General features: G+C 53.7%; 7 protein-coding genes across 7 annotated transcripts; 3 read left to right on the forward strand and 4 right to left on the reverse strand.

Annotated features, from left to right (window-relative positions):
• Window positions 1–1,174: 1,174 nt before the first annotated feature.
• On the reverse strand, window positions 1,175–2,735 carry SETTUDRAFT_163005 (uncharacterized protein). The gene is made up of 2 exons (XM_008027250.1): window positions 2,424–2,735; window positions 1,175–2,354 (listed from the first exon to the last, which is right to left on the reverse strand). The coding sequence occupies exons 1-2, from the start codon at window positions 2,611–2,613 to the stop codon at window positions 1,393–1,395; spliced, it is 1,152 nt and encodes a 383-aa protein (XP_008025441.1). The 5' UTR covers window positions 2,614–2,735; the 3' UTR covers window positions 1,175–1,392.
• Window positions 2,736–3,173: 438 nt separating this feature from the next.
• SETTUDRAFT_31184 (uncharacterized protein) lies at window positions 3,174–4,658 on the reverse strand (the record flags this gene model as incomplete). Its single annotated transcript, XM_008026844.1, has 5 exons — window positions 3,174–3,228; window positions 3,280–4,150; window positions 4,195–4,375; window positions 4,407–4,561; window positions 4,613–4,658. 5 exons carry the CDS (start codon window positions 4,656–4,658, stop codon window positions 3,174–3,176), a joined length of 1,308 nt encoding a protein of 435 aa, XP_008025035.1.
• A 387-nt stretch (window positions 4,659–5,045) lies between these two features.
• On the forward strand, window positions 5,046–8,534 carry SETTUDRAFT_89379 (uncharacterized protein; the record flags this gene model as incomplete). Its single annotated transcript, XM_008027251.1, has 6 exons — window positions 5,046–5,147; window positions 5,215–5,317; window positions 5,377–5,494; window positions 5,553–5,917; window positions 5,967–5,984; window positions 6,043–8,534. The coding sequence occupies 6 exons, from the start codon at window positions 5,046–5,048 to the stop codon at window positions 8,532–8,534; spliced, it is 3,198 nt and encodes a 1,065-aa protein (XP_008025442.1).
• A 129-nt stretch (window positions 8,535–8,663) lies between these two features.
• On the reverse strand, window positions 8,664–10,771 carry SETTUDRAFT_115433 (uncharacterized protein; the record flags this gene model as incomplete). The annotated part of the gene is made up of 2 exons (XM_008027252.1): window positions 8,664–10,010; window positions 10,072–10,771. 2 exons carry the CDS (start codon window positions 10,769–10,771, stop codon window positions 8,704–8,706), a joined length of 2,007 nt encoding a protein of 668 aa, XP_008025443.1. The 3' UTR covers window positions 8,664–8,703.
• Window positions 10,772–10,943: 172 nt separating this feature from the next.
• Window positions 10,944–11,688, forward strand: SETTUDRAFT_163010 (uncharacterized protein). Its single transcript, XM_008027253.1, has 2 exons — window positions 10,944–11,026; window positions 11,096–11,688. Exons 1-2 carry the CDS (start codon window positions 10,994–10,996, stop codon window positions 11,450–11,452), a joined length of 390 nt encoding a protein of 129 aa, XP_008025444.1. The 5' UTR covers window positions 10,944–10,993; the 3' UTR covers window positions 11,453–11,688.
• Window positions 11,689–11,740: 52 nt separating this feature from the next.
• Window positions 11,741–13,391, reverse strand: SETTUDRAFT_63357 (uncharacterized protein; the record flags this gene model as incomplete). Its single annotated transcript, XM_008026971.2, has 2 exons — window positions 11,741–12,267; window positions 12,323–13,391. Coding segments are annotated over 2 exons (1,596 nt in total), but the record flags the coding sequence as incomplete, so codon positions are not given.
• Window positions 13,392–14,561: 1,170 nt separating this feature from the next.
• SETTUDRAFT_54348 (uncharacterized protein) lies at window positions 14,562–16,811 on the forward strand (the record flags this gene model as incomplete). The annotated part of the gene is made up of 1 exon (XM_008026964.1): window positions 14,562–16,811. A coding segment is annotated over one exon (2,250 nt), but the record flags the coding sequence as incomplete, so codon positions are not given.
• Between the last annotated feature and the right edge of the window lie 3,464 nt (window positions 16,812–20,275).

The following is a 20,275-nucleotide window of genomic DNA, read 5'->3' on the forward strand; positions in this document are numbered from 1 at the left end:
GTTGGAGGGGTGCTCATTACCGCCACCGTTACACTATTATGCGGGTGGGTGACTGCTGAGGACCAGGTGCACACTTCCCAGCAGCACGTAACCCATCTCAAACCCCTCTTCTTTCGGGGCCCTTCCAAGAGAAGCTGACAGAAGCGAGGCTCAAATGGAAGTTCTTGCCTGAGGCTCTTTGTGCGCTTCTATACGAAGGCCTGACTCGTAACCGTTGCTATTGGCTCCTCTTCCTATTCAGCAAGGGCAACACTTGCATCCTTAAGGTAGCTACGTATGCCCGTACACCTACTAAACATACTCTGTCTGCTCCACCTCCCCCTCCCCCTCCCACAGGGTTTGAGCCTGCCTCAACCGCCGCCTCAGCCTGAGTGGACAACAAACAAAGGCCGCGGACACTTTGCACAGCCCACTTCCATGCACCTGCGCCTGCTCTTTGAGAGCTGAAACATGTGGGTAATGGCCTTGGGTCCTTTTTTTTTCTTGCCTAGGGCTCGAACAAAGAAACAGCAGCACCACCAGCACCAGTACCACCCCCTCTAGAGAAAATCGAACGGCCCTTCTAACTGCAGGAAGCTAGCGCCCTTCAATCTCTTTGGACAACATGGTGGCAATATGTGCGTCTGCGTCTGCGCGCCTGCGCCTGTGTGCATGTGTCGTATTCCCGAAGGAAACCCCCCCCCCCCCCCACCCTCCCCTCGCCTCCCCCCACCTTCTTTTTACAATCGGTCTCCCGCGTGGCCAATGGAGCATGCCCTATTGCGTCACGGGCAGAGAACAAGGCCGAGCGAAGCCTTGCGCGGCGCTATGAGGCTTGCACTTGCGCATACCGAGCCAGTCTCTGTCTCTCTGCCTGTGGCACCACTGCGCACGTAGCGGCTAAGGCAGCGCTTGGCCTTTTAGTTCACCGAGGAGGGGCCTTAGAGTCTTTTACTTGATACGCATTAGGTAAATGGTCGGTTGGCGTGGGGAGAGAATGGGCGGGTAAGTGGATATAGGTGTGTGAGCGTAGCAGTCTTTGTTGTAGGTCTAGGTAGGTGTAGAGAGCTACGATGCTGCTGGGGTGGCTGTACATACAGTGCTGTGCCATGCATCGTCCGAGACGTCAGGTTTCTTCTGCCTGTGGTGGCACAGCACAATAGATATGGAAAGGTAGGTGAAATTTGGTGTAAAAGGGATATCATATGTGTTGGATTCAGCTACGTATTGTGATATCATGGCCATGAGAATGGCAGTGTTGAGGCACAGCAGCACTTTACCCGTGCCACATGCGCATCCTCGGGCCCAAGTCACCGACCGATGCGCTATCATAACATTCGTTACTCGTGAAAAAAAGAATCTTCTTGCGTCTTTTAAATCCACCGCCCGTGGTCTGCCTTGTGCAGACTGTGTTCAGATGAAGTCGCCGCCTCCAAAGCCTCCAAACGGATTTGGTGGGCGACCACCGAAACCTCCAGGACCACCGAATCCACCCGGCCCCCGTCCACCAGGGAATCTCGGAACGCCTCCTCTGTCGTCTGCCCTCGGGTCGCCGGGGCCAAACGTATCGTATCTCGCACCTGGGGGAGCCATGGGGTCATATCCGCCGTGTCCGCCCTGACCACGGAACAGCGGATCGTCGAAAGTGGGATGCATACCGCCGCCACCAAAACCGCCTGGGCGTGGCAGGTCGCCTGCTAGATGTGGTCGGAGAGGGTCGTGAGGTCCCAGACCTTGGGGATACAAGTCGTCATGACCAATGTTGACGGGATAGCGGCCTTCCTGGAGACGGCCCGGTCGGCGGTTCAGGTCGAGTTCATCGTCGAAGCCGGGTATTGGCTCAGGGAGGGGGCGACCAGCCTGTGGTGGCACAGCGAGGGGATCGTTGAATGGATGAGGCCGAGCGGGATCTGGCTCGGCGGGTGGCTGTCTTGGATTTGAAGGTTGGCCTCGCTGAGCGTCTTGGCCCTCTGCCACTGGTGTGCGTTCCTGGTCTGCTGCTGCATTGTCCTCATACCCCGGCTTGTGCAGGTTTGGTGCCAGCTTCTGGATGACGGAGATCTCGAGCAGCGAGCCCAGATCGTTCAGTCTGCCTGGTGAGATGAAGAGGTCTTGCACCTTTTGTGATGTTTCCTCTGTTGATGTGCCCTCGGGAACACTGAAGGGTATTTGTGATTCGGAAAGGTAGTCTTTTGTGTTGAGCTCAAAGTGCGCAGTCTTGTCGTCGCCCACTGCCAGGGCGAAGACTACAGCCTTGGCTCCCAGCCTGTTGACTTTGACGAGAAACTCCATGGCGGATTGGGCGTGCGCATATCGAAAGGCGATTGAAGACGAGGCGTTCCACTGTGCGGGTAGTTGTTGGGGGTCTTGGGCGTCTGCGCAGGCTTCTGTGAGTATCGATGTTATGATGGGCAGTACCAGAAGACCAGGATACGAGTGCTTACCTATGCGCTCGTCTTCGCCCAGTCCAACCAGGCGGAAGCCAACGGCAATCATGCCAGCGTGGACTGCCAGTGCGACGGCCTCTGTGCCATTCTTAAGCTGCGGTGCGTCGCCCTTGGGGAGCGACGAGGCCATGAAGAGGGCCAGCGAGGCCGCGCATAGCGGGTTGCCTGTTGTATTCTGCTGAACCATTCTTGCGGCTGCCCGAGCCTTGGTGGGGTGGGGTGTGGCTGGTTTTGGGACGCGTGAGTTGGCGACGAGATGTCGAGTCGATGAGTAGTAGCAGCAAAGAGAGCGTCGGTGCAGAGACTAAAAGGCGTCTTGTTGCCTGCGCAGTACCGAAGTTGGGAGCGAAGGCACAAGCACAGCACGAGAGCCAATGACGCAGGGGCGGGGTCCACGGCTGCGCTAGCCATGCACCTGCGGGCCTGTCAGATCTGATCGCCGCGCCTCACGATATCAGTTCATGCACGCCGCCGCCGTGTAGCTCAGTCACCACCCAGCCAGCACACAGCCGTCCTGCTCCATGACATCACGACGAGAATATACAGTTTCATGCACAAACAGGCTATATTGACCAACGACAAAAGCTGCTCACTACGAGCCAACACGTACACGTGGACCGTTGTGCGCCGCAAGACACGAATGCGCTAATCCGGGGAATACTATTAGACCAACCAACGCCTGGGGCAATGCAGAAAGAAGCCGGCAAGAGTTCACATGAGACGACATAAAAACATGAATTGGGAAACCTATTCCGGCAGATCTTGCGAGTTGCTTGCTGCAAGCTCACTCGGTTCTAGAAGGCTGCAGCGTGTTAGCACGGGTCAAGCGTTGTTGGGCGAATCCGCGGCTTACGAGTATTGCTTGTACAGGGTTCCTTCGCCACCCTTTTCGAGATCGACGTTGAAGACATAGTAGTTGCCCTCGCTGGTAACTACCATGATTTGCGGTCCGTTGTTGTTGAGCGCAACCACATTTCGCACGGGCCCAGACGACGACGTCGTGGGCGAGCGCGGTATCTTGACCCAGGCAAAGTCGCGCGAGGGCTCCCAGATCTCTGCGACGGCGTTGGGCAAGTATCCGCCAACCGTAGCAGCAAACGACTTTCCCACTGTCTGGGATGTGCGCCTTATGATACTCCCAAGTGTCGGGTTTAACGCTTTTCGCTCTGGAGCTGACACGTCTGCTGTGCTGGCACCAAACTCGTCAGACGCTTCTTCGCTCGCGGACATGCTATTCGGCTGGTTGGGAGAGCCCGCTGGTCGCGTAGGGCCTGAGGATACGCTGTTACTCCTGCTGTTGGGCGCACCCAACCGGAAGATGTGAACCGTCTCAGTCGCTGAAGAGACGCTCAGTAGCGTCGACGTCGAGTTGAATGACATGCTGTATATCCTCGCCGGTATAGAGCCTCTCCTGAACTGATATAGTTTCTGCGCATCGGGGATCGAAAAGACTCGAATGATGGTGCCCTTCTCCGATGCTGTCGCAAGCAGGGTGCCGTCGCTGTTCAGTGCAACGCAGGACAGCGGGGAGTTGTGCGCCTCTATGACATTGACTGCCTCCATCTTTGTCGCATCGTATATCAATACCTCGCCGCTCGTGGGCGCGATGTGGTCCGTTTTGGGCGGCGCATGCGAGGGTGGCTGGAAGGTGGCAGGGGCGGCTTTCGTAGGCAGCGGGAACACGAGGTAGTTGTTTTCCGATGATGCAGAGAGGGCACATATGGCTACAGATATCAGCGACTGCAGTGTATGTGGCGCTGGGTCTTACCGTTTGGGTTTGGTGACGTCTTCTCAGTCTTGAGCATCTGCATATTGCTTATGTCGTAGATGTAGAGCTCTGATTCCAGGACTACCACAAGCCGTTTCCTATTCATGCGCATGGCCAGAATAGCCGTCCGAAATGTCATCTCGCATATGGTGGAGTGCCTCTTGGCCTTGTCAGTGCCTGCCTGGCCAAGTCTAGGTCGCCGTCCAACGAACCTTAGTGTTTTGTATACGCAGTACTCGAGGTGACAGTGTGAGCGCAACCAGCGACGTTGAGAAGAGCATCTCGAGGCTGGAGACATCGCCTTCCCGCGACTCGGACTGCTTGTTGAAGGGGTCGGTTGTGTATATGCGGTAGCCATTTGTGGTGCCTGGGCAACGACGTCAGCTTCCATGCGGCCGCGCCTGGGTAGACGACGCACCAACGCCCAAGTGGCTGTGGTCCTGGTTAAAGGTAACAAAGTTCATGGCTGTCGTGGGATCCCGAAGGTACCGATCTAGGGGGGTAGGAGAAGCTGCCGCTGTGTTGACTCGCAGCGTGACAGCTTGGTGGAGCTTGGGGCAGCCGTTCGCGGGTGTAGAGTCCTGCGGGCGACGTGGAAAAATTACTTGTAGACGGGAGCGATGGTGGCGTGGTCGTGGCCCATATGCGACACGGATGCGATAGGTTGAGCAGAGGAAGAAAGCCTCTGGACCTTGTTGGCGAGTGATGGTAACCTTCCGTCTGACGATGGTTCACGCGCGCCTGCAGGGATCCCCATGGTCAGCCTCAGCCCCGCGTCGTGGCTGGGGCACCACCACAAATTATTCCTCTTCTCAGCATGCCGCCACACCACGAACGCCCCAACAGCAATCATGGTCGCAGACGCCAGCAGCCCGCGGCCCAACAAGGGCGTCGCAAAGCGCAAAGGCAACCAGAAGTCGCTGCGCGAAAGAAGGGATGTTGACATCATGAACGTGAGGTTACCCAGCCTCCTTGGCAGTGCCGTCATGGCCACAGGCACTCGACTGACCGGGGCGCCAGACGAATGACAGTAGCATCGTGTCCAAGAGAAGCGTTTCCAAACTGTATCTCAGCCATGAGCCCGACTTCTATGAGCCATTTGTGCCCAAGTTTGTTCGTCGCAGTACGTGATTTTCTCTCCTGGCCATTTTAATCAGCATACTGACCAACTGCGAAAAAAAGACCCGCTCATCAACCGCGGCTACTGGCTACGCATGCATGCCGTTGAACAAGTAGTCCGCCGCTTCTTGGAAGAAGATTATGGAAAGGCGAAAGTCGTCGTAAACCTTGGGTGTGGATAGTGAGTATGATATTCGTCATCAGCTCATCACAGGCCAAAACACACTGACTCCGAGCAGCGACCCTTTGCCCTTCCAGTTCTGGCACAGATATGCATCTCTCTCAGAATCGGCTACGTTCGTGGATGTCGACTATCCGCAGCTCATGCACCGGAAACGGGATCGCATGCTGAGCAATGACCTTCTTCGAGATGCCCTGCTGAAGACCAAGCTCCGCCAGGCCGAGAAGCCTGTACTTCTCCGCAGTGACGGCTATATGGCGTTGGGCTGCGACCTCAAAGATCTTGCAACGCTTGAAAGGGTCCTACGAGCCGAGTTTGACATCCCTACGACCTCGATCCTATTCGTCGCCGAGGTGTCAGTCACTTACATGCCGCTCAAGGACTCTGATGCACTCATCCAGTGGGCCAGCACCATTGGACACGGTATGTCGGCACGAAGGCCTACTTGAAGGAAATTTGCTGATAGTGGTAGCTCGCTTCTGTATACTAGGTACACGATCCTTCTTATCGACGTTCACCATGTCCCGCACTGACTTTGTTCCGTCTAGAACAGTACCTCCCCCAGGGCCCAGAGCATCCTTTCGCCAAAACTATGCTTGCACACTTTGACAAATTGCAGGCCTCAATCAAAGCGGTCAAGTTACACTCGTCACTGAATCAGCAGGCAGCTCGTTTCCGCAATGCCGGTTGGCCCACGCTAGTACTGGCTCGCAATCTATGGGACCTCTGGTCGGATGATTTGTTTACCCCTCCCACCCTTAGGCGCCATCTGGATGCTACCGAGCCGTTTGACGAGTGGGAAGAATTCGCGCTATTTGGCGGCCATTACTTCCTACTTGTCGCCTCAAACGCGGAGCCACAGGGATCAACTGAGTCGATGCACGACGAGGCAGCCACAAGGGAGGACGCGAATGCTACCAACGCGAATAGTATTACCCTGCATTCCTGGAAGCAGCCAGCTGATGCCGCATTGACGGTAAGGCGTTTTCCGGCCGCCTTTGCGTTTAGCAGTGACACGGTGGCTGTCCATGGCGGACAAGGAACGCAAGCCCGCCTCGCCGATATGGATGTGATGGGACTTGAGGGTCAGAGCGGGGACTCTTCCATTCGTCCCGGTGACCTCGTGCCTACTGCACGCATGTGCCATACAATCACGTCAATGCAAGACGGCGAAGCGCTGTTGGTCGGAGGCCGTGGGTCGCCAACCCAGGCATGTGCAGATTGCTGGCTCTTCAAGCATGGGACCTGGACTAAGGTCGACGACCTTGTGCCGGCTCGCTACCGTCATTCAGCAGTCGCCGTTTCACTAGGGTCTGGAGAGTCACAGTGTCATGGTGTCCTAGTGTTCGGCGGCAGAGCCAGTGACGGCACAGTCCTCGACGCCAATCGCTACTGCGCCCTGTGGACAGCCAACAACGGATGGCACAGCATTTCCGTCGACGGACCGCGTCCATCCGCACGCTTCGGCGCCGCCATGTCTACGATCGATTCCGCCAAAAACCAGGGGCTCGTGATAGGAGGCGCGAACGAAAGCGGCGTGGTTGTCGAAGACGCCATATGGGAGTGGTCCATTTCCGCCACACCAACACCACGACTGAGCTTTAAAGACCGCACCAATGATCTGCGCGGCGGCATAGCAAATTATGCACTCGGACGTATAGGCTCAATCCTGGTACCCTGGAACGACTCTCTGTTGATGATTGGAGGTGTTTCGAAGAAGCATATCCACAGTCTATCAGACGACTTTATGATTTTGACATGCACCGACTCGAGCATCCATGTGGAGCGTCCCATGCTGCAGGTGTTGCCACCAACGTCGTGGCCTCTGCTAGTCGGTGTAGGGGCCGTTTCATCGTCTCGAGGCGAAATTGTGCTGGCAGGAGGAGGAGCGGTATGCTTCTCCATGGGCAGCTACTGGAATGAAGATCCGATTACCATGATCCCTGGCGCTACGCAAGGGGCCAAGCCGTGGCGTCGTGTTGGGTCGAGTCAGATCAGCGGCACAGCAGGCACAAAGGACACGGCGCAAGCGAAGCCAGCTGAAACGGGGCTTCAAGGCCGGCAAGAGAAGACGTCGAAAGTGAAGAAGAGACCCGTCACTTCAGCACGCACAAAGGAGATTCCAAGAGTCCAGGTCAAGTCGGCAGACGACTTTGCAGCGCTGATTGCATTGTCCAAGCCCGCCATCATCGAGGGCCTTGACGTTGGTCCCTGCACAGACCTGTGGACGCTGGACTATCTGAAAGAGAAACTCGGTCCCGAAAGGGATCTCGTAGTGCACGAGTGCTCGTCCGACCGCATGACGTTCAAAGACAAGAATTTCGCCTACGTGAAGAAATCCGCCGCCAGCTTCCTCGACGGCATCGCCCAGGGCTCCCACGAGTACCTCCGCGCCGTGTCCTCGAGCCAACCCACCAAGCTGCCCACCTCGCTCGAAGCAGACTTCCCCAGCATAGCCCCCGACTTCCAAATCCCAGAGCCCTGTGCAGTGATCAAGCAAACCCTACACAGCTCTCCCCTCCGCATCTCAGGCCCCGTCTCCCTCTGGCTCCACTACGACGTCCTCTCCAACATCCTGTGTCAGATCCGCGGCACAAAAACACTCATCTTGTACCCGCCCTCCGACGTCTCGTACCTGGATTTCCCACCAGGCGGCTCCTCGTCAAACACCGATGTCCTGGCATCCAGAGACCCCAAGCTGCGTCATACACACCCGCACATTGCGTCGCTGCGCCCCGGTGACATCCTGTTTATCCCGCCCATGTGGAGCCACACAGCGACGCCCGAACAGGGCGTCAGCGTCGCTGTCAATGTGTTTTGGCGCGGCCTGGACAAGGGATATGCGGCGGGCAAGGACGTCTACGGCAACCGCGATTTGCAGGCGTATGAAAATGGGCGGCGGGATGTCGATAAGATTGTTCGGGCGTTCCGTGAGGTCCCGGGAGATGTGTCGCGGTTTTATCTCGAGAGGCTGGCATCTGAGATTCTCGAGCGAGCACGCAAGTTGGGGGAGAAAAGGGGTGGAGGCGAGCATGAGTAAGACGAGTCTTGTTAGTGAGGTTGAAAGTAGCATGAATGCCAGTATTGATGTCGAGTATTTTGACTTTGTCCCTTTTTTAGTCTCGCGGCGAGATATCATGGAATCTTGGTCGTGTATCAGTAGATATCATTAGACCAAATGCATGCTCATCGGACAAAACACACGATATCTACACCTTTCCCCATACCTCTGCCCAACGCCGTCCATCCAACTCAATCGGGCCCTCAAACCGCCCGAATCGCGGGGGTCCCGTACCGGGCTCAGGAAGACAAACCCATTCTCTAACGCACCCAGGGACCTCATGTCTACTATGACTAACACAAAGCAACGCCTGATGGTCCTGCAGGCCCGGCACTACAACCTCGCAATCCGTCGTTACAGGAGCGGGGCCCGCCTCGCTATACAACAGTTGCATGCTCTGGCCGCGGCTGAGGAATAAAAGGCATTTATCACGGACGAGGTCGTCCATGCCGCTGAAGGCCTCGTCGAGAATGACGATATCTGGATTGCGTATTGTGGCGCGGAGAAAGAGGAGGACACGCTGTGCCGAGAAGGATATTTCGCCAAAGAGCGTGTCGCGCGCCCATTCTACACTGTCGCTTTTTTCCGGGCTGGCTGCTGGAGTGCCCGGGCGTAGCTCGCTTTCGAACCACTTGAGACAGGCGTCCACTCTTTTCTTTGCGTCGTCGTCGATTTTAGGCTTGGTGATGGGCGTGTCGCTCCAGGCGCTTTCGAGCGTGGTGCGCAGCGTGAGGCGTTTGGGGAAGAGGGCATGGACTTCTGGACTGGCGTGGCCCATGCGCGCTTGGATTTCGAAGATGGTGATGCCGGGCACGCCTGGCTCTGGCAGTCGCGAGCGCTGGAAGAGCTTGACGGGCGCAGAGTATGTTTGTGGATGGTCCGACGTGACAAGGCTGAGTAGAGTCGTTTTTCCGGAGCCATTGGCACCAAAGATGCCCCAGCGTTCGCCGCGATGTACATTCCAGTGGAGACCGGGTTGAGATTTGCCGTTAACATCTTGTTGCCATTCTCCTAGTACGGAGTTTTGGCCGTAGGCAATGCGTACGCCCTGCATCTCGACGATGGGCTCGCTGATGCTCCGCTCAGATTTGTCCATCTTTTCGTAACCGTCGCGACTCAACACTGGAGTATCTGATGATGTCTCTGCTGTTACGCTGGAATCTTTTTCAGATAAAAGCCGACCTACTTCCTGCAACTCCTTTGCTTTTGAGCTTTTAGTCCTGCTTGAACCATTCTCCTGAATGGATTTGTACTCGTCTCTCAAGTACCTCAAAACCTCCGCTTTTGGCCCCAACTGGTCGACTTTTCCTTCCTCGCCCGCATACACAAGATGCGTCACCCACTCTGGGATGTCATCCTGGGGTCTCAGGCTGAGTACGATGCGAGGCGCATTAGCTTCAGCCAGGCGATGCAAGACACTGGAAAGGTGCTTTGTGACAATTGGATCCAGACCAACTAATCACATCATTAATGATATTTTCTTTTCGTTCGGATTTGGTGTTGCAATTTGACTTACTGAATGGCGCATCCAAGCACAGCATTTCCGGACCGCTCAGCAATGCCTTTGCAATTCTCGCTCGTCTTGATTGGCCGTTACTCAACATGCTGACCGGCTTCTCGATGAATCTCTCTAGCTCCAGATCGCGCATAACTCTCTTCATATCGTCTGCGTCAATGCTCTTGGCCCTCAGCTCCTCTTCTCCAGGATTCAGCGTGGTAATCCCCGTCAGGTACCGCTGAACCGTGAAATCCGTCTCCTCCTTCAACGACTCGTACCGGGCGGACAGGTACGCGCCGCCAAAAGCCTTGCGCTCCACATCGAAGCCTACATACTCGATTGCGCGCTCTGGAAAGCGAAGATGCGGTTTCTCGTCGGCAATTGCTGGTGTGAGAAGGTAGGGAAACGATCTTGCTGTGGGAGGAAAACATAGCAATTGGCCTCGAAGAATTTGCAGAAACGCGGTTCGGATATCCGACGAGGGACTCAAAATGGCCCAAGGCTGGTTTGGCGTAGAGAAGGAAGGGAGCGAGAGCGTCAAGGCAGGGAACAGAGGTGGATTCGCAGACGCATGTTGACCTGGTCTGGAAGAGGGATGTTGGCGGTAAAAGGTGGCATTGGCGATGTTCACAATGGGTGGCTCAGCGCAGAGCCTGCGTGAAGTGTGGAGTCTCGCACATCTCGTGGCTGCAAGAGACAGCGCTGGTATCCTTCGCATGTCGAGGCGGCGTGGGTGATGTTAGCAGTGAATACATGTCGATGTGCCAGGGATGTTTAGGGCTGAGCGATGTTCGGCGTGACGTCGCGGAAAAGCGTCCGATGCCGCGACGTCACGCCAGCTTGAGTCGCGGTATCTCGTGCCGAGGTACGCGATACGGCAGCAGTCCGGCGTCATCATGGAGATTGTTATTGATGCTGGGTGTCGTATGAGCATGTAACAATGATTCCCAGCCAGCAGCCGTCTAGACCAAAGGTATGTTGCGGGTTACTTACCTCGAGCTGTGTGATATGGCGCCTCTGCTCACACGACGTGCCAACTTAGCCTCCGCAGCAGTCTCCGCAACCATCATACGCCCAACAACAGCGACGCGCCCTTCACATATCGCCGCAAGCATCACAGCCACAGGCGTTAGCACGGCCCTCGGCTCTCCCTGTAAATCCTCCGAAGCCGCGTTCTCAAGTCGAAGCCATGCCGCCCTTTGGTCCTTTGCAAACACCTGCCACCTTCTTCACGCCCGTATACGACAGCGCAATACGGCACCCAGTCTTCTTCACCCAGAACCTGAAGAAGCCGCCGTTTCCGATCCCGCAGGTCGCGAGCCAAGGCTGGAATCCCGTGGCAAACGGGTACATTATGGAGCAGAGGAGGGCTGATGCTCCCGGAAAGACGAAGCTGTGATGATTGAGACGTGAAGTGCGTGCATTGGACGGCGTTGGGGAGCATTGAGCGAATTATTAGATGCCGGATCAATACGGATATTTAATATGCGTCACCTGCTAGCGAAATATATCTGGAAGGTCGTTTTTATGTAGCATGGAACCCTTCCGTTGTTCTGATGAAGCACCATGGTGAAGCTCTATTCTAGCAATGTCTAATACATGGCATGATGGGTATCTCGGGTAAATGATTAATCCACAGCCTCCATAGATTGTCCACAAATCCTGGTTTCTGTCTCACACACTGTCTCTACAAGCTTTGTTTGCCTACAAGCTTGCTGGGGAGCAGCGCGGTGGTAATGACACAGCCCAGTGTCACGCCACCAGCCAGGTACAGAACGCTGTTGATATCCCTCCCAGCTTCTCCACCAGCATACAAGTGCTGCGCAATAAGGGGGCTCACGATGCCAAAGAGTCGCCCCCAGAAGCTCGCAAGTCCACACGCAGTACCTCGGATGGGTGCCGGGAACGCCTCGGGTGTCCACCCGTACAGCACGGAATTGAACATGGACTGGAAGAAGTATTCCATGGCGTTGAAGCCTATGTTAGATGCCGCCGAGTTGACACTGCTGAAGAGGAAGATGGATATGCCCATGAGGGCCGAGGAGACAACCATGGTCCACTTGCGACCTACTCGCGATGCGCGGTACGATAGGGTTCCCAGTACTACCCCGAACACTCCAGGAAGGTATATAAGTATGTAGGATCGGTACGTGTAGCGAAGGGAGAGGTCTAGGGCGCCATTTTTCATGGCCAGAATCTGTGGAAGGTAGGTTCCTAGATAAAAGTCAGCATCGCGGTCAAAGGCAAACCCCACATAGTAACTACTTACCGGCGACAGTAAAGCCCCAGTAGTCGAAAATATATGTCATCCAGACTAGCAGTGTCAATCGTGTCATTTGGACACTTGAGAACAAGATCCTGAAGCGGTCGCCTTCCAACTTGAGCTTCTCAACCCACGTAGATTTCAGCTGCTTGTCACCGCCTCCTAGCATAGGCCCAACGCCCTGAGCAGAGTCGAATTCCCGTTCCAAAGCCTCAAGATCTTCCAACACAAGAGTACACATAGTCTTGTTGTATTGAGCAATGCTGTGCAGAACGCTAATGGCCTCGGCATCTTTGCCTCGATATATGAGGAACTTGGGTGATTCCTGGAAGTCGAAGAGGACTGAGCGCAAAACAAATACCAGTATCGTGATTCCCCCAAGTGTGAATAGTAGGTATCGCCATCCCATGTTATCTTCTTTTGAGCAACATTGTTCTCCCTGGGCGATGGCAGTACAAGCAGGTAGTGCCCGGTCTCCTTCGGAGAAGTTTGGACTGCAAGACCAATTTGGAATATATCCGTAGGCGAGAACTGAGCAGATTACCACGCCTATTGGCTGAAACATGGACAGTAACGGGAGAAGGTAACGCTTGTTCTGAGGAGTAGCTTCAAGCGTTATGGTTGTGTCGATAGGGATGTTGCCTCCGATACCGAAGCCCGTAAGAGCGGTGAGAACCAGGATAGCATTGTATGTGCTGGGGGTGCCGATGCAAGTCCCAAATATACAAGCGAGGAAGACTGTCAGGTTGAAGGAGAACTTGCGCCCGATGACATCCACCAGAATACCCCATACCAAGGCGCCACCCGTAAGCCCAATGGAAAAGGCAGTCGATAGTTTGCCCGTCTCGTCAGCTCCGAATCCAAGTTCCTGTTGCATTGGAGACAGAACAAGACCAAACGCCTGTGCCCACATCAGATCAATCATGTAGCCAAAGCCACACAAAGCCCAAATCGACCACTGGTAGCGCCCCATACCCATGAGATCAATCTCATGATTGATGAGTGCACACTTCTTTTCGTAGAGCGAGATGTCCGTCTCTTCCAGCTCTTTGGCCAAAGGAAACGCTTCGTCCGGGTCAACCGCTCCATTAAGAGCGATTAGTTTCTCTTTTTCAGCTGCTGAAAGAACCCTCTTTGTATGTGCTGATCGGTCAAAATCTACACTGTCAAGTGTAGAATATGTGGCCGAGGAGGAAGCGATAGCGTTGCTGGCGTTCAAAAGTGCCTCACCTTCGCTGGCTTCATAACTTGTTTGCGTCATTTTTGGCTGTTGAACTTTGCAATTGGCAGATAGCGAACTGAGGAAATGTTATCTTATGGGCAATTGCTGCTCTTCTATGTATGCTATGGCTTCTCAAGCGGTATCAGGCTCCGCGGCGCCGAGGGCTCGGGGGTACTTTGGAGTGCCTAAGCGACACATGATAAGCTACGTTGATTGCGCAACAAACATAGTTTGAGTATCAAACGGTCAAAGAAGTTACACCAGGGCGTTGGTGCAGATACAGGGGACAAGGTACTAACGGATCCTGGTGAAGATTAGGTAGATCCAACGGCCCAACACTTTGCCTACTCCAATCGATGGCCATACCAAGAAAGATCGCAGAGGTCAGATTGTGATGTCATAGCATTGAAATTGGACTTTGTGGGTCGCAACCGAGACAAGTGATTTTGGAGAGCGCTAGAAACGCCTCGTGTTCGTGTTAGAGTAGATCTAGTGATACTAGATGTAGCGCCGTTGTTTTTCGTCTTTTCTACTGCTGTGATGTATCAGGGTCACAGACGATGCGCTTCGCCATGACGTACATTTCGAACGAAGCTGCCGTGCCCAACAACCGGCATGGCCTTTGAAAGAACACATGACTGTAATAGATCGCGATCTCGCAAGAGGCTACGTCCTTCTGGGACACGCGCCGCTTGCTTGGGTCTCATCCGGCTGTGTAGAGTGAGTGGGGCATGCAGGATTTCTTTCGAATGTGCGCAGCTGGAGGGTGCAACATGCGTGGAATCGCGATCTGGAGCTGATCGGTGAAGGATAGCAGAGTAAGACATGGAGGAGAAAAGGGAAATGGTGTCTCAGATGCGGCGTTCGCGAGTCGAGCGCAAAGGGTTTAGCGCCGCATTATCACCTGGGCTCGCCAAGATGGCAGCCCCGGGTCTGTGCGCCGTGATACTGGAACTTTTTTTTTCGAAGACATGCAGAGAGAACATATCACCAAAGAACGCCTCAATTTGATATTCTTTTGCCATGGCTCCCCGTAGAAAACGCCAGCGCCTTTCACTCGACGGCGCAGAGGCCGTCACCGCCACCGCTGACGTCGAGCAACCCTCCGGTGCTTCTGCTGCGGCGGCCAAGGAAGTCGCGCGCAGACAACTTTTCGTTCGCGCACTTGCGCCCACCGTCACCAGCGAAGACCTGACCGAATACTTTTCAGAGTCGTACCCAATCAAGAATGCGCTTGTAGTCCTGGACAAAGAGACGCGCGAGTCAAAAGGCTATGGTTTCGTTACATTCGCCGATGTCGAGGATGCGCAAAGAGCAAAGGAGGAATTGAACAACACAGAGATCAAGGGCAAGAAGATCAAGGTAGACTTTGCTGAAGCCAGGCATCGTGACGGCGACGAGAAGCGTCCCAATGCCGCCAAGGCAGAGCGCGAGCAGCAGGCCAAGGAAGCGCAGACTCCAAAACTCATCGTACGAAACCTGCCGTGGAGCGTAAAGACACAAGAAGATTTGGAGAAGCTATTCAGGAGTTATGGCAAGGTCAACTTTGCCACTCTGCCCAAAAAGCCCAGTGGTGAGCTGAGGGGGTTTGGTTTCGTTGCGCTACGAGGAAAGAAGAATGCGGAGAAGGCGATACAGGAGCTGAATGGCAAGGAGATCAATGGCAGGCCCATTGCTGTTGATTGGGCTGTCGACAAGGACACTTGGCTGAACCTGCAAAAGACCGAGCAAGGAGACGACGCCAAAGCAGACGAGGACGAAGAGATGGAGGACGCTGAGAGCTCCGTAGTCAGTTCTGACGAGGATGAAGACGACGACGACGACTCCGGCGACAGCGAAGACGAAGACTCAGAAGTGGACAGCGAAGATGACGACGAGGACGACGAAGACATTTCAGAAAATGATGAGGAAGGTGGTTTTGAGCTGGAGCAGCAGGACAATCGACCAAAACGCGAGGAATACACAGTCTTCGTACGCAATGTGCCATTCACAGTGGACGATGAAGGTCTGAAAGAGCACTTTGAGCAGTTTGGAGGCATAAGATATGCACGCGTTGTCATGGATCGCGAAACTGAACGTCCAAAGGGCACTGCTTTCGTCGCATTCTTCACGGAAGAGGACATGATCAACTGCTTAAAGGGTGTCCCCCGTGTCAAGTTGCAAAAGAAGGACCTGAACAAGCAAGACGGCTCCACCATTACCGTCACACATTCCGTACTCGAAGATGAAAACGCCGACCCAACAGGCAAATACACCATCGACGGTCGCATCTTGCAAATCTCCCGTGCGGTGGACAAGAACGAAGCAAGCCGTCTCACTGCCGAAGGCGCAGCCTCTCGCTACAACCGCGACAAGGACAAGCGACGCCTTTACCTCCTCTCAGAAGGAACTATTAGTTCCAACTCGCCATTGTATCAAAAGCTTTCGCCATCTGAAATTAAGATGCGTGAGGAGAGTGCTACACTGCGTCGTAAGCAAATCCAAGAAAACCCCTCGCTTCATCTATCCCTCACCCGTCTCTCGATCCGGAATATACCCCGCAGTATCACTTCAAAAGACCTTAAGCAGCTCGCTCGTAATGCTGTTGTTGGCTTCGCTGCCGATGTCAAGGCCGGTAAGCGACAAAAACTTAGCAAAGAAGAGGTCATACGTGGGGGTCAAGAGATGCTGGTAGCCGACAAGATGCGCAAGAAGAAGGGCAAGGGTATCGTTAAGCAAGCCAAGGTTGTCTTCGAGACACCCGCGGGCAGCAAGGTCTCTGAAGAAACCGGTGCTGGACGTAGTAGAGGATACGGTTTCATCGAGTACTACACGCACCGAAACGCCCTAATGGGTCTACGATGGCTCAATGGACACGCTGTGGATTACAAGATCAAGGCAGACCCCACACCAAAAAGCAAGAAGAAGGCGCAAGAAGCGCTGGAAGACAAGCGGAAACGACTCATTGTAGAATTCGCCATTGAGAACGCGAATGTCGTCAACAGACGCTCAGAGCGTGAGGGAAAGACACGCGAGCCATCTAAGCCGAAAACCGGCGAGGCTGAAGACGAAGAGGCCCAGCCGGGCGCGGCCAAGGGCAAGAAGCGCAAGCGAGAATCGAGCGCCGTAGACAAGAAGAGCAAGGGCAAGGTCAGCGGGAAAGCGAAGCAAGGTTCGGGTGCGGATGCGGGAACTGGTCCCGCTGCAAGCAAGAGCAAAGATGAGAAGCTCGCACAGAGAACCAGGATCATCGCGAAGAAGAGACAGGCGCGAAAGGCCAAGAGGTCTGGAAAAGCATGATCGTGTCAACATATGTTAGCATTAGCGGTGGCGTTCATGTTAATGGAAAAAAGTGAGAATGATTAATCTGAAGATGCGTCGTATACGTCTTCACTCTGCGTCCGCGGCCTTGGAGTGATAGCGCCCAACGTAGTCCCGACATACCATTTTGGTTAAGCCACTCGCACCGGGACCAAACCCTCCCACCCTGCGGGCCGTGAACGGTGTATCTCATGCATTGTCCCTTCCATCCTTTCCATCTCGCTGGGATGCCTGTTCCCAGTACCAATTCCCCAATATCGATGCGCCCCGGTTGACGGATGCAATGGCTCGGTCCGCATCCGTCGACATGCCTCCGCGCGGTGGCGTGGGAACGTCACGTCTACGATCAAGTACGTGGGGGTGAGGTGAAGATGATGCGTGCCGAAAGGTCTTGTGAATCGCATAACTCTGTAGTAATCACAGCGCTAGACAGACTTCTTCTCGTACTCAGTGCCTATACTTATCTTGGTAAGAAAGCCAGGCCAACAGTCCAAGTGCTCCATCTCTCTCCCCCTACAAAACACACAGCTGTACCAAGCCAACACCCTCTGATTCCGCGTCTCCATCGGCCCCAGCCCCCAAATCACCATGGAGTCGAGAAAACGACCGGTAATTGCATGGTGCAGCTACCCGACGCAACACACACGTATACACATACCCGCCTCCCCCCTCTTTCCAATCCCCGTGTGTATTGCAATCTCCCGAAAAATAAATAAAACAACGCCATGCATAATGCTCGTGCCCAAGCGGATCCTCCCGATTCCTGTCACACCTGTGAAGAAGGCGTTGTGAAGGGGGGCGGTCATCAGCTCCCTCCAACGTACGTGACACACACACATTCACCTAAACCAAGCCAGGACGTGTGTGGGGTGCTGTATACATTGGCTAGGGAGCACACAGGCCCGCCGTATGTGATACCTGCGCCTCCATCCCTTCCCAAGTGGGAGAGATTGGATCGAGAAGATGGGGCAGGACTCGATGCGATAACATGGGGTGCAGAAAAAAAATCGATCGCGTATATCGGGATCCCGTTTACCTGGCTCAGTTCTCTGGTCATCGAGCGGGCTGACTCGTGTCGGGGGGCGGGGGGGGGAGGTGGACTGAGATGAGGGGTTGTAGAGTTACGTGCCTGAATATGATGGCGAGTGTTCAATAAGATGGCTTTCTTCTTCACCGTCTGGTTTTCGATAGAGAGGTTTTTGGTAGAGATAAACTCGGTATATCTCACTAGCCCGGTAAGTTGGGATGGTCAAAAGCAAGTTCTATGGATACATTGGGCACCAGGCGAATTCTATCGTGCTTGTAGAAAGTAGCGAGAGCTTCGACAGTAAGCCATGTTGCATGTAGTGTGTGTGTGCTATGCTAGTTCCCCACGTCAGCCCGCCACCATACCCTCTTTGCATGATATTGCCTAGTGAGAAGCCATGTCGCAGCATACTCATTCTACACATAGTGTTGCACAGCAGATGCAAGTAACAACGACCCTTCATTCTGCTGTGCAAAGGTTTGGGTGGCAAGGGGCGGTTACGCTGGGCTCGATTAGATGGTGTGTAACTATTGCTGGCGCGAGGGCTTGGATGCTCTCGATGACGGATGCTGCTCCATTTCCCCGCTGCTGCTGTGCCACCCTCGGCTAAGAATTCTGCTTCCATACAAGTAGCTTCATCGTCGTTCGTTGGCCATATCGTGTGGTTCTTTGAGGTGATGTAGCTTCATTGTAAACCATGTTAACAGTTATGGAGCTGATAGTGACCAATGTGAGGATTTTTTACTGAGATACTTGATAGAATGTTTTGATGTTCCAATCAGCGCCTATTAAGATTTAGATTGTGGACGAGATGGAGGTAGGTGTCAAAATCTAGCGATGTTGATAGGATCAATAGAGTACACTTGACGTGCAGTGCAGATCTCAAGCGTGTATGTTCAGCCTGCACCACTCTTGGCAGCTGAGCAGTGCGTGTGACAGTTAATTTTCAACCGTACATGCTTGGATATCTAGAATATGCTGCGTGTGCGAAATTCGAAAGAGAAAAAAAAACACCTTGATGGCCAGAAAATTCTGGAGACGTGGTCATGGGATGATGAAATATGAAGAACTGACAACTCGAATTTCTATGCATCTTATTGTCGCTCTTTTAACCAGACTATGGCCAAAATTCTTGATATCAACGAGTTGCCTTAATTTAGGTACCTTGCCAGCCACCTCCATGCAGAATTCATAGTGTGTGGTCGACCTATCTGCGCAAACATGAAGGTGTGCAGAAATTCAACCTAGAAACCGTTGCCATGCAACCCAAAGTCTCAGGGGTTGTAATGTGAAAGGTTTATGGCAGAAGCTAATGCAGTGGTGTTGATTTTGTATTTTTAGTCTGCAAAGCTCCCCGAGGAACGAGTTCTCGTCACAGTGTTGCGTAGGACCAAATCACTCGGCAGTTGGCTTGCGGCTACACATACCCAAAATTTCGCTTGTATACCGGTGAATCAAATGAACTGGCATACAAAACTGGTTGTGTATGAGTTTGCAAGTTGTCCAGCCTTCAGAGGCAAAGTCGTGGCTGCAGCTGGGTTGTTTGCCTTTGTCATGGAATCAGGAAACATGTTTTTATGTTTGGAAATATTTGGAGACAATGCGAGATGTGCGCCGCAAGCTTGAAGATGTTGAAGGTCTGATGCCGAAGGGTCAAAATCAAGTTCTAGAACTTGCCATGGCATATTTCTTACAACAGTGTCAGACCGCCGAGCCAAGGCGTTTCTGCGGTTGCCTACCTGCCGGCGAGATATGGCAAGTCCCGAAGTTGTGGAACGATCGTTTTGCATATGCTGGTCATTTCCAGGTCATAGACCACGGACCATGCTTATGAAATCATACATTCAGAAGGAAGTGCTTCGCACAATATCGTCGGGTTGAACAGCGCAAAGACCAATACTTTACTATAGCCACCCACCTCTCATATCATGATGTTATCTTCAGCTGAATATCAATGGGGAAATTTCGCAGAGTACACAAGACCCAGAATACCCTCGCTTGTTAGTGGGACAAAGCCATGAACGGTACTAGTAGATTATGGTCTAGAAGTTACGGAACAAGCAGCTTGCCAACTTCAAGACGCACGTCAGTGGATTAACCAGGGTGGCTTGTTGCTTGGATCCACTGCTGCGTCTTCTCTCTATTCAGAATATGCATCTGTTTCTTAGTTGACACGGCGAAAGAAGAGTAAGTCGGAAACCGTACCCGACGACTGCAGTGATTTTGACCAATGTATAAAAGCTTGTGACATCGCCTTGAGGTGCAACCATAAGTTTCCCCGCATTCTCCGCATTATTTCAGATCTGTACACCCAACTTCCGTCACGAAGACATCAAAACACGTGCCCCCATAACCACTGCGTTCTCTATACAGCCACACCCAGCCCTCTACGTCAGTACTTCGACATTCA

This window comes from Exserohilum turcica (genome assembly GCF_000359705.1).
Source record: "Exserohilum turcica Et28A unplaced genomic scaffold SETTUscaffold_2, whole genome shotgun sequence".
NCBI lineage: Eukaryota > Fungi > Ascomycota > Dothideomycetes > Pleosporales > Pleosporaceae > Exserohilum > Exserohilum turcicum.